General features: G+C 38.1%; 1 protein-coding gene across 10 annotated transcripts in view; it reads left to right on the top strand.

The window, feature by feature from the left end:
* MYLK (myosin light chain kinase) overlaps positions 1–15,537 on the top strand; it is a 424,364-nt gene that overhangs the window by 403,146 nt on the left and 5,681 nt on the right. For all 10 annotated transcript variants that reach the window (XM_074301410.1, XM_074301411.1, XM_074301413.1 and 7 more), the window contains 2 exons: positions 2,475–2,598; positions 14,137–14,266. In XM_074301410.1, the coding sequence (XP_074157511.1) occupies positions 2,475–2,598; positions 14,137–14,266 (254 nt within the window). The remainder of the gene's footprint in view (positions 1–2,474; positions 2,599–14,136; positions 14,267–15,537) is intronic.

The following is a 15,537-nucleotide window of genomic DNA, read 5'->3' as shown; positions in this document are numbered from 1 at the left end:
GTATCAGTCGTCAGTCTTTGAGGATCTTTGAGCTTCAATTTCCTCATTTGTAAAATGAAACTCTTGTTATTCCATTTACTTGGCAGAGTTGTTGTGACAAAAGTGCTTTCCAAATTACAGACTAGACACCTAGGAAACACAGAGTTACTTAGGAGAGAGTGCTAGACTTGAAATCAGGAAAATATGAGTTCAAATTTAGCTATAAACACTGTGATATTGGTCAAGCCACTTAATCTTTGTCTACTTCAGTTTCTTTTTCTGTAAAGTGAAAGTAATAATAGCATCTCTCTCTCAGAGTTGTTGTGAGGATCATATGAGATCATATTTGTAAAGTGGTTTGCAAACTTTAAAGAGCTCTTTAGGAGCAGCAAGGAGTCAGAAGTCAGGACTTGGAGGACTTAGAATGACCTGAGTTCATATGTGGCCTCAGATACTTACTAGCTATTTGATCCTGGGCAAGTCACTTAACCCTGATTGAGGAAGGAAGAAAGGAAGGAAGGAAGGGAAGGAGGAAGGGAAGGGAAGGAAGGAGAGAGGGAAGGAAGAAGAAGGGAGGGAGAAAAGAAGGAAGGAAGGGAAGATGAGAAGGAGGATGAGAGGGAGGAGGGAAGGGAGGGATGAAGGAAGAAAGGAAAAGAAAAAAGGAAAAAAATTTATAAATGCTAGCTAATAAACCAAAGGACAAGATATTACATAAATGTGGACTATTATTACAACTGCAGGTAAGTGTTAGAGAATTGGAATGGTGATTGTAAACTCCTTGCAACTAGAATTTGTTTCCATCTTTTATCTCCAGGGCTAAGTACAGTGCCTGGCACACAGTAAGAGCTTACGAAATTCTTATTGTTTGATTAAGAACAAGAATTCATTTCTCCATTCAATTAAAAAGATACTATGTTATAAACAGAGTATCTACTGATGTATACAAGGCACTGGGATTGCAAAGACAGATACAGTAACATCTCCTCTCTTAAGGAATTTAAAATCTAATGTGGAAATGACTTATATGGTGATATGTTCTGCACGAACATGTGTAATCTATTTCAAAGTACTTACTATCTCAGGGAGGAGGGAGAGGAGAGTGGGGGGGAGAGAAAATTTGGAACTCAAATGTTTTTTAAAATAAATGTTAAAAATTGTCTTTACATATAACTGGGGAAAACAAAAGATTTTTTTTTTTTTTTAAAGAAAACTCTAATGTGGGAAAGGGGCATATACATAAATGCCTATGATACAAATAAGATACTATAAAATTTTCAAAGTTGGAACACTTTCATCTTCAACAAATATGAATGAAATATTCACTGATGTTTAGTATGGTTGTAAGTTCAGTATTTTCTCATATTCTAAATTCATATGTGGTATAAAGAGCAATGCTATTAATTAAAATATTTGACTAACCAGAGGATCATATTTCTCAATTTTTCTGATAACAGAAGTTTAATTATATTTCACATTTACAATCTCATGTTGCTGCTCTGTAATCCCCCCCCCCAGGCTGGGGTTAAGTGACTTGCCCAGGGTCACACAGCTAGGAAGTGTTAAGTGTCTGAGACCACATTTGAACTCAGGTCCTCCTGAATTCAGGGCTGGTGCTCTATCCACTGTGCCACCTAGCTGCCCCTCTGCTCTGTAATTTAAAAGTCTTTCAGTTACATGTATTACTCTTACTTTTCTTAGAGAGAGAAACAAAGACAGAAAAGCAAAGGTTTCCAGTGTTGCCCATTACTACTTATGGCAGGCTTAGCTTAGAAAAAATCTGAGCTGGGCTCCATTCAGGTATTCCCAGATGTAGTTGTAACATTGCAAAAATACCAGAAGTTAAGTAATCAAAATTAATTTTCTGTTTAAGCTAAGAATATAATTTCAGGTTCTGGATCTTTCTTCAGCAATACTAATAACAAGCAATCGTTAATATTTATATGGTTCTTTACAAATATTTCCTCATTTGATCCTCACAACAACTCTGGCAGGTAGATGTTATTATTACATCCATTTTACAGATGAGGAAACTGAGACAGACATTGGTTAAGTGACTTGCCTAGGGTGACACAGTAAGAGTCTAAGGTTGGATTTGAACTCAGGCCTTAAGCACAAGCTCAATACTTTAGCCACTGAACCACCTAGCTTGAGTCATATTCTTGTCACCAGATGCATTTTCTCTTACAATTTGAAATAGAGTGGCAGCTGGAGAATTCCTACATCTCTAAGTCAGCTGAAATGGAGACAGAAGGAAATGAACAAAAATATCTTGTTGCAGTGTCTTAGAAATCCAACTTGATTCAGCCGTAAGAATATGGTCCTGAGGGTTAAAAAACCTGAGTTCTGTGGACAATTTTCCAACTGACTTACTCAATGATGCTGTTCACATCTGTCTCTCTTTTCCTCATCTTTCGCCTGAAGAGGGTGGGCTAGTGGATCTCCAGTGTCTCTTCTAGCTCTGACATTCTGTTTCTCTGATCTGTCTGGAATAGGAACCGCCTGGACTGCACCCAGTGCCTTCAACATCCATGGCTCATGAAAGACACCAAAAATATGGAAGCCAAGAAGCTATCCAAAGATCGGATGAAAAAGTACATGGCAAGAAGAAAATGGCAGGTAAGGTGAAAATCGCTATGAGCGGGCTGGGAGACCCGGATCACTGTGCCCCAGGACAGTCACACTCTCGCAGGGAAGCCTCAAGTGTCTGAAATGTTCCATGTGGTCAGATAGTTCTGTTGACTATCTGTTGAAAAAACTTAGTTTAAAAAAAGGGGGGGGTTTGGACTAAATGACTTCTGACGTTCCCCCGGATCTGTGATGGGCTCAATGCTCCTATGGGTCACTGTGCTCCAGATTGCTGCTGTTGTTATTCCTTTGTTTTGGTTGTGTCTGACTTTTCATGATCCCATCTGAGAAAAGTTTTCTTAGCAGAGATAAAGGAGCACTTCCTTCTCTAGCTTATTTTACAGATGAGGAAACTGAGGCACACAGTGCTAAGTGACTTATCCAGGATCACACAGCTAATGATTGTCTGAAGCCAGATTATTATACAGAAGGGAAGAATTCTTGTCTCCAGGCTTGGAGCTCTATCCACTGTGCCAACATTATTATTTTAACAACTGAGAAAATTACAGAATAGACGGGTGATGCAACTTATATTTTCAAACTCAGATAATGTGTAGCAGAGTGAAAACTAGAATCCCTGATCTCTTTATTCCACAACCACTGTTTGTTCCTTTATATTGACTCATGATTTCTACTTTTAGGAAATTTCCAGTCTGATGTAGGGAAAGATTGAAGAAGGAGGAAAGACATGTTTTCCTTCTTTTTTAGGAGCCCCCAGCATAATGGATGATACATGGTTAATGTAAGGAAGTTCAGTTGGAATGGACGTGACACCAAGAATAATAAACATTATTGCTCCATACAGATTTCCATAACTATATTTGGGAGTGTTGAGGGGCATAGATGCTGTAATGAATGGTGATTCTAGTTAGTTATATGGAAGAACATGGATTAGTAGAGAGAATAGGAAAGAGCAATCCAGGCCAGGAAAATAAGTGCTTAGAAGCAAAAATAATTTAATACTCAGCAGGTCTGCTTGACTGAAACAAGGTTCCTGAACCAGAGGGATGATGAGAAGGGGAGAGAGAGAAAAAGATGAAAAATTTAACTGTGATTTTCTGTCAGTAATTTGCCACGAGTATGGGTATGCTATAGGTAGCTAGGTAACACAGAGAATAGAGGGCCAGGTCTGGAGTCAAGAAGACTCATTTTTCTGAATTCAAATTTACCCTCAGCACTTCCTAGCTGTGTTACTTCTTAGCTTGTGTGGACAAGGCACTTAACCCAGTTTGTTTCAGTTTCCTCATCTGTAAAAAAAAAAAAAAAAAAAAAAGGCGAAGATGGAAATGGTGACCCACTCTAGTGTCTCACTTTTTTGGCTAAGAAATTAAATGACTTAAAATTCTAGGGCTATGGCCCAAATGAACATAACTGTTTTAAAAACAGTTAAGGAACTGTTTGGGTTCTTTTCCCATTTTTCAAGGAATCCTGCATGTGCATTCAATGAGAGAATTCTATATTCAATTCCCTAGACAAGTTGTAGAAGATCAAACTTCTACTCAATTGGGTACAGTAGACTGAGAATCAGTTATGGAGTCAAAGGCCAGGGTCTAAATCTTGGCTTTGCTACTTATTCCCTGTGTAATTTTAGTAAAGTTATTTAACCACTTTAGGCCTGAATTTCCTCATATCTAAAAATAAGCTGTTTGGACTAGCAGACCTTTAAGGCTCCGTATCTGAGACTATGATGCTATTCTAGCTCTTTCATTAATTAGTATATAACTAGAGAGATAGTATTGTATAGAGGATAGAGCAGATACCTTACTAGCTGTTTGAAAAAGTAAGAAATCACTTAGCCTCTTTCTGCCTCGGTTTCCTTATCTGGAAAATGGAAGATAGAGGAGTAGATTACAAAATGGAAGATGGAGAGAGGAGTAGATTACATTACATTAATTTTGCTTCCACCTTTAACTGCATCTATGATCCTATGAATGTTTGGCAGGTTAGTTAGCTTTTTGGGTTCCTTGTTTCTCCATTTGAAAGATGGTATTGTAATACTTATCCTTTTTGCTTGGTTGTGAACATGAAATAAGATATGTCAGAATTCTCTGAAATCATTAAATTTGCTCAACAAATTCCAGAGGTTCTTGTTACTTTCATATTTTTAGCATCATTGTTATGTTTTCTCAACCAGGGAGGTTGGTAGCCAGTGTTATTAAAATGATTAGGGGAAGCTCTGAAAAAAGAGACAAAGGCAGAATAACCTGAATGAGTTCAGAGAACATAAAGTAAGAAAAAGTCAGTCATTTGGTAGACAAGCATTTATTGAACATCTGCCATTTGCCCCAGGCACTATTCAAAGTGATGTGGATACAAAGATCAGCAAAAAACCCAGTCCTGACCTAGAAGGAGCTCATATTCTAATGGCGAAGACAGCAGGCAAAAAATTAAACCTATCAGACAAGTACAGTGAAAATGGAAAGAGCAATCTAAGTACTAACACCTGGGGCATTGGGAGCTTGTAAAAAGGTGAGATTTGAGCTGAGACTTGAAAGAAGTCCAAGAAGCCGGGAAGTAGGGACAAGGTGGAAAAACCTTTCAAGGGAATGTTGTTGTTGTGGGCAACAATAGAGACAAGAAGGAAGACCATTTTAAAGGATTAGCCAATAAAAAGAAATCAAGAGATGGAGTACCATATTGGAGGGAAAGCCAGGAGACCAAAGGCCCTGAACAGGAGAGTTCATGAAAAGGAATAGTCAAGGAAAATGAGAAAAGTGAGAAAAATCCGACAAAGATTTTTATATTTGATCCTGAAGGTAATCCTAAAGCTATTAGGATTTATTGAGAGACAGACAGCCACACACACGTACAGAAAGATAGAGACAGACAATGTGAGAAAAGAGACAGAGAGAGGGAGAGGAAAAACAGAGACAGAGACCAAGAAAGAAAGAAGGGGGTGGGGACAGAGAGAAAGGGAGAGGGGAAGAGAAGGAGAGAGGGTGGGAAGAAGGAGGAGGGAGGGAGAGAGAGAGAAAGAGAAGAGGGAAGGGAGGGAGGGAGACATAGATAGAGACAGAGAGAGACAAAGACAGTGAGAGGGAGCAAGATAGTGAAAAAGGGGGAGGGAGAGAAAGACAGAGGAGGAGAGGGAGGGAGGGAGACAGACAGAGACAGTCATAGAGAAACACAGAGATAGAGACAAAGACACAGACAGAGAGAAACACACACAGAGAGACAGAGATCCAGAGACACAGACAGGGGGGAGAGGGGGAAGGGGACAGGAAGGTGAAGAGGAGACTATGGGAAAGTGAGGCAGACAGTTTATGCCCAGGACTGCCCGGCCCTGAGTGTCTGAGGCCAGATTTACAGTCCCAAAGAGCACTTTCCCTGAACTCTGGCCGAGTGCTAGGGTAATGGTGGTGGGAGAAGCGAGGCTCAGGGAGGTTACCCAGAAGGCTGCTGCCCCAGGGTGAGCTGTGGGAGTTGGGACAAGGGGATATCTATGAAATGCTGTGAGGGTGAAGGGGACAAAGTTTCCTAACAGATTTAGATATGTGAGTGAGGAGTCAAGGATGGCCTGAGGTAGGAAAAAAACCAGGAGGGAGCAATGTCACAGTTACCTAGAGAGGAGAATATCCAGGAGAGGATGACTAATAGTGTCAAAGGTTAAAAGAAAATCAAAAAGGATGAGAATTATTGAGAAAGGGCCATGAGATTTGGCATTCACTCTATCAGTAAAATTATTTCAACTTCTGGATTGCACATGAGTGAGTGGTTTTGCTTGCTGGTATCAGAACCATCTAGAACTGGACCAAGGCCAAGAGCACACTTAAACTTGAAAGAATAAAAAAGAAATAATAATCTTGGATAAGCACTATACAGAGTTTCTGTAGAAGACCCAAGGAATGCCATTTACATTCGTATGAATGTCATAATGATAAAAATATGTGAATACATAATTTTCATTCATTTAATCCTTTTAAATGATCTTACAGTCCTGTACCTTCTTTTTCTGGAGTGACTCTATGTTACTTTGTCATCAGTTAGATTTTCTAGCACTAAAAAGAACTAGGCTTTATCCCAATAGTTTATTTTAAAGTTAAATATTTCAGACCCATAGTGTCCCAAAAGTCTTAGTTCCCTTTTAAACTCTCAAAGTTTAAAACTGTATGTGACTTAGCAATGATCAACCAGCTGGTATTTAAGGATAACTTCTTCAAAGACAAAAAGTAAAATCTTCCCCTTACGCAATACTGAGAATTTCAACATTTCAGCTTTGATAGCTTAAAACAGCTCTCAGACATTTTGGACGACCTTGTACTTTTCCACACAAATAATGTGGAATAGAAAGAACAGTGGACTAGAAGTTAGAAAACTTAAATTTTAATGCCAATTATGCCATCAACCAGCTGAGTGATCACAACTCATTTAGTATTTATTGGTCTCAATTTCTGTGTTAAATAAGGAGGTCAGATCATCTATTATTAAATCCCTTTGAGGTATTAGTTTAGCTCCAGATTCCAATGTCTGAACCCATAAAAATCATGTTTTGCTCATAATAGAACTAAAAGTACGGTAATTTTGCTAATAGTATGATTTCAGTTATTTTTGTTATTGTTATTCAGTAATTTCCAATTCTATGAGACCCATTCGAGGTTTTTTGGCCACAGTTACTGCAATGGTTTGCCATTTCCTTCTCCAGCTCATTTTACAGATGAAGAAACTGAGGCAAGCATTCTATCCACTCTACCATTTAGCCACTTCATGATTTCAGTTATACCTAACCAACATTGATAACTTTTTTCCTTAAGGGAGAATGTATTTTAAGTTCCAACTCAACACATCAGAAATATATATGCTACCCTTCACTCTATGAGACATATTTAGAAGATCCAACTCAAAGACAGAAAGTACAGAAAAGAGACAGATATTTCAGGTCATAAGTAATGTGGTAGTTCTCTGCATTGCATAAGAGAAGATAACACTTTATATCTGTAGAAGAGAGGATACCCTTAAATAGAATTAAAGCATCTCACTTGTCCAGGTTTGTTGGACTCAAAAAAAAAAAAAAAAAAAAAGTCTCAGGAAGACCACAAATTCAATATGCATAAAGGAGGAGATAATGCTATTTTATTCTGCCTTGGTCATACTATAAGTGAAGTTATGTTTTTAGTTTGGAGGCATCCTTTTTAAAATAAATATTTGTTTTAATTTAAATATCTAAAATTCTTTAAATTATTTATTTTAAATTCTTTAAATTTAAATATTTAAAATACATAAAACAAATTGTTAAAAGGATAGCTATATAGAAAGGGAAATGGAAAACATACAGGGAGAAATGGAGGTAATGTAAAAACAAAAGATGAATAAAAAAAAAATTTAACAAAGAAATATCAGAAATAGTTTGAGAGTCCTGGGAACAGATTCTCTTATGACTTTAAAACTCACTTTTGATCTTGCCCTTTGAGGCTTTATAAAGCTCAATAGTTTCTGAGGTCCCTTTTATTAAAGTCTATAATTTTGTGAAGTTTTCTCATCTTATCAGAAAAAAGGAAATGATAAGGCAAAGCAAAAAATGGGAATTAGAGGCCTACTTGGAAACCTAGTTTCTGTTTCCTAGAAACATAACCATTATTAACAAGCCATGACCGTTGTTGAACAAAGACTGCAGAAAAGGCACAATCTGATATTTTCTTCTCTTTGATGACAAAACACTTAGATTCTATATGACCTGACTTGGTCTTTCTTAGGATTTTCATAGGAATGTTATCCTTTTCTCAAAGGAAATCACATATGAAGATGTTATTGAGCAGCTATTGAGGTATACAAGGGAAATGCTTTTTGATCATTGGTGTCAAGGATTCTGTCAAGTCATGGTGCAGTATAGTAAGTGGTAAAAGAATTTCTATGGACAGTCCAGAATCAGGTAGTCAGTTCTTGGCTATGAGGCAAAGATCTAACCTGCACTGCTTATTGAAACCAATAAAGAGCTTTTGCTAAATGCCCCCAAATGGGAATTGGGAGTAACTAGGAATGTTTATTATCTGTTTTAAAAAATTTTAAAGGTTTTCGGTCAGCAAAAATGAAATTAATGTTTAATTTCAAGAAACAGAAAAGAAATAATTGGGGTGTGGTAATAAAGATTGGGGGAAAAAATTTAATGAGCTTCTAATTTAAGCCAGAGGAATGATCTTTTCAATTTGTAAAATCAGAGAGGCAATAACTGCCTTTTAATGGAAGCCATGTGAAAAAATATTCTGATTGTCAAGTAGACACACTGGACAGTTTGTCATTTCCTTCTTCAGCTCCTTTTAAAGATGAGGAAACTCAGGTACACAGAGTGAAGGGACTTGCCCAGGGTCCCAGAGCTAGGAAGTATCTGAAGCCAGATTGATCTTGGCAAGATGAGTCTTCCTGACTCCAGGCCCAGCATTCTATCCCTTAGATCACCTATTGGCCCCCACTCAACCCATGGCTGATTCATTCCAGAAGATTTCTCCTGAGCAGCTTGCTTTATATATGGCAGCAAGTATTGCTAAAGGTAAAATTTCTGAAGGGGATACAAAGTCAAGGAAGATGTTGTCCCTTTTGAAGATAATTATTAATCACTATTAATACTAGCTAGTACTCTCTAGGTTGCCGAGAAAATGGTAGCCAAGTGATCTGCTTCCAACGAGCAGCTTGTTTCCAAAAATCAGCACACATCAGAAAGGCTGCAAGACTTCTGCACAAGTGAGCATGATATTATCTTTTTCCCCAAAATCTGCTCCCCCTCCTGTCATTCCTGATTGTGTTTATGGTCAGTCGGGCAATCAATACTCCATTCTCCCAAATCTTCCAGGTCCCAGGCTGTGGCAGCAGGGTTCATAGCCAGCTACAGGATGCAAATCAAGCAAGTAGGCATCATGTGATCAGGAAAGCCAAAGTCCATGTAAATAGCAATTAGGAAACAATTTTGTCTCATGGAAAGCGTATTGATATTGAAGTTAGGCATTCTGCTCTGCTCAGTCATTCACCAGCAATGTGACCTTAGGCAAATTATTTAACTTTACTTAGCCTCAGTTTTTCCATGTCTTAAATGAGTTTTGAATTACAGACAGTTCCCACTTTTTAAATTTATGGATCATTCTGCAAACCTTCAAGTAATTTTTAGAAGTGAATTTGCCCATAGACATGGGGAAGAAAAGGAAACCAGGAGGGGTTCACAGGCTTGGGGAGGGAGGGATGGGCACCACATGTCAAGGACATGTGGGAGCTGGAGACAGAGAAGTGAAAGCAGCAGGAGGACATGTGGGGCCTATCCAGAACCAAGGGGAAAAACATGGAGGGCAAATACTGACAGGATAGGATGGGCAACACATGGGAGGGGGTAGGCAGGGCATGGCAGGGCACGCATGCCTGAAAGGACAAGACAGAGCTGAGCAAAGGGTGATTCTCTCAGCACTGAAAATCTCAAGCCAAGTTTCCTGATCTGCCACCAGCAGAGGTGGTGATCTCTCCTTCTCCACTGTTCTACTTACTCTTGGAAGATTTTTGGTTTGGGTTTTTTGTTGTTCTTTTTTTTGTATTTTGGTCAGGGAATAAGAGGACACAGTATTCTCTCTTTCCACTCCTTTTCTCAGCACTCTGTGTCCTCCTACCCCCTGGGTGAGTATAAGATTTAGAGTTTAACCTGGGGTTATATTTCAATATAACTGATGTCCTTTATAATTCTATTTTTTTATTTTATGCATATAAAAACTTTATTTTGAAAGAGTCCTGTAGATTTCACCACATTGCCAAATGGGTCCATATGTACCCAAAACGTTAAGACTTCCTAATCTAAATGGATTGAGGAAGCAAAGTAGAGCAGATGAGCAGATGATAAGGCAAGTCCCCAAGAATTTTAGGAGTAGAGGCAAACATCAGGAACAGAGAGACTGAAACAAATGTTTTCTCAGATTAAATTCTGAAAAAAACAGTGAGATTCTTTCCCTCTTCAATCAGATCACAAGTCTTGGAGCCTGTTAGGTTACTCATCTGACGTCTTATCTATCATGTTCCACTATTTTGGGTCTGTATACTGAGGGAAGAGCTGTGAGAAAAACGAAAGCAGGCCCAGGTGAAGTATACTCTTATGTAATGGAAGAACCAGTGGGATTCCAGAACTCTACTGTCAGTGGTCTTTGAAAGTTATAGAGACTAGGAGAAGTATTATTAGAGTGAAGTAAAGCAGATGGCCTGATTTTCAAAAAAAGGAAGGAGATAAAGTCTGCAAGCTATGGGTATTGAAAACCCAGAACGAATAACAGTGGAAAGCCATGAGAAAGAGGCAGTCAGACAATAGGGTTATCCAGAAGAGGAGTGGGCTGCCTTGGGAAATGGTAGAGGCCTCTGTATTGGAGGTTGTCAAGTTGAAACTGTGTGACTGCTACCTTACGAAAGGAGTAGTAAGGATTATTTTGGACTAAATGACCTCTGAGAGCCCTTTGACCTCTGTGATTTTAAACTCCTTTTGCTCTGGTGAGGCTGAACCTTGTAAAGAATGTACCATACACACTTGGCGTTAGTAATGATGGCAAATAAATGGCTGGCTGAATGGTTAATTCAGGGATGAATTAATTACTTGATATCTAGACTTCTAGATATCTAGAGCCATATTTGACTCCTTTTCCCATGTTCCCATATCCAGTCCCCCAAGTCCTGTCTATTCTTCCTTCATAATTTTTCTCCCATAGCTTCCTCAATGGCTTTTTTCTCCTTTTTAAAATGATCATCTACAGATATAAACATTCCAATAAGTGTAAAATGCATGAGTATATAAAACTGCGAGCTCCTATTAAGTAGTTTCATTTTTAAAATACAAATAATCACCCACAAGGGCATCTACTGGTACAAGGAATATAGCCTCTGGCCTAGAGATAAGACTCATCTTCCTGAGTTACAGTCAGTCTCAGACCTGACTAGCTATGTGACCCTGGACAAGTCACTTAGTCCTGTTTATCTCAGTTTCCTCATCTGTAAATGGAGCTGGAGATGGAAATAGTAAACCATTCTAATATCTCTGCCAAAAAAACCCTAAATGAGGTCATGAAAGAGACACTAGTAAAACAACGACAAAAATTACCAAAATGTCTTCTGATTCTAAAATTTCATTAACTTATTAATGATCTTTTTAAAGCTTTTTAAATGATCTATTTTTTAGTACAGTGGAAAAATTAACCTAATTACTTAAGCCTGGAATTCTTTGAATTCTTTGCCCCTAATCAGCTTTTATCTGCCAATGTGCACATGAGCTAGGCCATTTACAAAGATATTAATTTCTGTGTGGACTTTAACATATTTACCATATCTTAACCTCTCAATAAATCAAAATCTTTTGATTCAAAATATTTTGTTGGATGATATTTCTGTATCATAATAAATATGCCAAAATTGCTAAAGATAAATTGGGTTTAGAAGTAGCTAAATTTATCAAATTCTGCAAACATTTAATAATTCCTCTGCATCAGAGCACTTTGCCAGGCATTGGAGGTAATATGAAATTAAGATAAAATCCTCAATTTCATGGGACCTATAGTCCCGTGAAGAGTATGTGGCTCACATAGAACATAACTAAATGCAAAATAATATATGATATCTGAGATGCAAGGAGTGAGGAAAATTGACAAGAAGATGGGGATCAGTTTCATAGAATCATAGACTTATCATTAAAAGGGACCATGTAAATGAATCAGTCCCATGTAGACTTTCTGACATAGGGATTGAAAATCCTGAAATAGATATGAAAAATGAACATTTAATAGGTGTAAGAGTGTTAGATATAATGTAGTGGAGAGTGGGGTGAATTAAAGCCGAAAAAGGATACTCAGTCCCTAGTCCTAACCTGTCACATAATACTTAACCATTGTATATTGATTGTTCATCTGTTCTCTGCAACCAAAATTGGTCATTGCAATTAATCTGGGCTTTTATCTTATTTTTGCTCACATCATTATAGTTATCATGTATATTGTTCTTCTGGTTTTATTTTCTTCACTTGAAATCAGTCTGGGATTCTAATTTGAAACTGGGGATCATGAGAGGAAAATGTTATATGTTCTTGGCAATTTCTCTACAAAAGTACTTTCTGTAAAATTCCAAACTGTGCTTGGACAGTACAAAGAAACTGTACTTCAGAGTTATAGGACCATCATTAGCAGGGATTATATATCAAAGCTGATTCCAGCCCCAGGGTGTCAAGGATGAAGACCAGGGTGTCCACATGAACAAATGCCTGCTGCCTTTCCTTTTTAATGCTTACATTTAGAAATGCCCTTAGTGAGACTTCATATAGGAGTTTGCCAGAAAGAAGAATTTTATTTTGCCATAAGACATGGTACATTATAAATCACATAATTAAATAAAAAGAACATAGAGAATTAAAATGGTTAGATGCAAAGTAAGTAAAACCAGAACAGTTCACACGGAGAATTTTTAACTCTGTCATGGATCCCTGTGGCACTCTGGCAAGGCCTATGGACTCTTTCTCAGAATATTTTTAAATAATTGAAGGAAATGGTACATTTTAGCTACAGGTTAAAAAAATAAAAATTTCCTCATCCAAGTTCCCAGACCTGAAATCATGGGCCCCAGGTTAAGAACCCCTAATCTACAAAGTGACTTCAGGAATGTAAAGAAAGTATCATTGAATAACAGCAGAACTCTGATGGATGTAGTAACTCCTCAACTCCAGAAGACAATAAAACCTGACTTTTCTAATTGGCAAGGAGGGGACTAAAGTCGAAAAATGAGGGATATACATCATCAGAGATGACCAATATCTAAATCAGTTTCACCCAGTGATTCTTGTTTGCTTTAAGGGAAGATTGTGTAGGGCAAAATGGAGAAGGATGTGGAATATATGGTGTAGGGGCAGTAACATAAGAAAATAAGGTTTCCTACATTTGTTGTTGTTTTTCAATCTCTGAAGAACAAAAAAAATCACAAAACCAGAGATGTGGAAAGAACAAGAGACTATTTGTTAAAAAAAAAAAAAAAAAAAAAAAAAAAAAAAAAAGAACCTCCTTTTCTAGCTAAAGAAACTGAGGCCTAGGGGAAGTACCAAATTGCAAAGTGATTTGTCCAAGAACTTATCTTTTCAAGAATCTGATCTTTTCAGCCCTAAGTCTATTACTTCTACAGCAACAGAGCCCTTGACCAATTAAAAGTATTGCTAGAGTAGCGTTTTGAGAGCCAGCCCCATCCAGGTCTAGTTAGCAATAAGTCTTTGTAACTGTCTCCGCTCGCAGTTGCTTTATATAAACTATCCCTTTTATGGGAGTTGAAGCACAGTTTGAAAAGAGTTTTTGTCTCATGTTGACCTTGTTTAGTCACATTAACGCACCAAGTCAGCTCCAGGGCCCCATTCCTTTCTCTGAACATCTTCTGACATGCTGATAGTACTGCACAGTGTAGGGTTTGGTGCATTCCTCTAGCGAGATCAGCCTGTGGGGCTCTTTTCTCAGGGAGAACAAATTCCCATTCCTCCTTGACTAGACTTCTTCTCAGCATTCCTGCTGCAACTGAGCTGAATTTGAAGGAAGCTTTTCTGTGTGTCTATTTTTGCAGAAAACAGGCAATGCTGTGAGAGCAATAGGAAGACTGTCCTCTATGGCAATGATCTCCGGACTCAGTGGCAGAAAGTCTTCCATGGGGTCACCAACCAGCCCTCTAAATGCAGAAAAACTCGAAACAGAAGGTAAGACACTCACAAAAATACTTTTCTTTAAATGGTTGTTGGGGACAGGATGTTCCCAAGGGAGCAATGGGGAGATCATTTTTTGTGCAGTGGTGAAGAAGGAATCTGGAGGTGCTGCTGGGCTTTCTGACTCTGAGACCACTAATTAAATTGGAGATTTTAAAAAACCAATATGCATTCACCTCTTGATTTGATGGCCCTAGAAGAAAACAAAGAACATAATTTGGGAACCATTTGGTCTCAATTTCTCTTACCATTCTTCTCCCAGGAATTTCTAACAAATGTTTTTTTGTTGTTGTTGCTGCTCAGAGCATTTTACAAACTATAAAACACTTAATCTTTATCATTATTCCTCTTATTGTCCTCAGTCCTAAAATTTTTTTGGTATCAAGAAATCCCAGAGAAGGACCGACCTTTACCCCAGCAGATTTGTAACCATACTCAAATTATAGGATTAAAGAGCTGAGAAATTCAGTGACTAGTCCAGAATCCCACAGCCAGGATGTTTTAGTCAGGGGACTAAAACCCAAGGCTTCCTGACTTTGTGTCTAGCTCTACTCACTATGATTTATCAGTAGTAGTAATAATCAGTGCATGCCATTCTTGGGAGGGGAAAGACTTTTTCTGCTCTCTGAGCAAGAACTTATTTTCCTCTTCGTGTGAGCTGAGCTTGGACCCAATCTGTCTCTATCTGTGAGGCACCTTCTGTGGGTTAAAGGCACCAAGTTGTCTGGCAAGCTTTTGCTTTGGAGAGAAACTCAGCAGAGGCCCATTTGTACCTCATTTCAAAAGCAAGAGGGTATTTGCTAGCCCTGAACTTCACCTTAAGCTAATATCACTGGCAGAATGGGACCTACCGATTTAGGGAACTTAGTCTGTTTTACTCTCTTCTTCCAACCCTCCAAATTAAACCCTCCCACCCCATTTCTAGAATTAGCTTTGGGAGCAGCACTGAGCTGAGAGATGATAAGAGTATGAAGTAGTGATGTCAAACTGAAATAATTGATCAATGAAGGACATTGCCTTTGTTGATCTTAGGACTATTTTTAAAAAAACTTTGAACCCACTCTGGCCTACTAAAATGATCTTGTAAATTATAGAACCTGTACCTACAGCAACATACTGATTTAGAAAACCACAGATTAACATTATACATGTGGCATTGACTTGTATTTTTTTTTTTAATAAAAATATATCCCAATTACATTTTAGTTTGGTGCAAGCTGCATTTAAAAGTTTTGAAGCTGTAAGCTATCAGGCTATAAGTTTGA

This window comes from Sminthopsis crassicaudata, chromosome 3, assembly GCF_048593235.1.
Source record: "Sminthopsis crassicaudata isolate SCR6 chromosome 3, ASM4859323v1, whole genome shotgun sequence".
Lineage (NCBI taxonomy): Eukaryota > Metazoa > Chordata > Mammalia > Dasyuromorphia > Dasyuridae > Sminthopsis > Sminthopsis crassicaudata.
The sequence above is the reverse complement of the archived record's forward strand: the minus strand, read 5'-3'. Positions and strand labels throughout refer to the sequence as shown.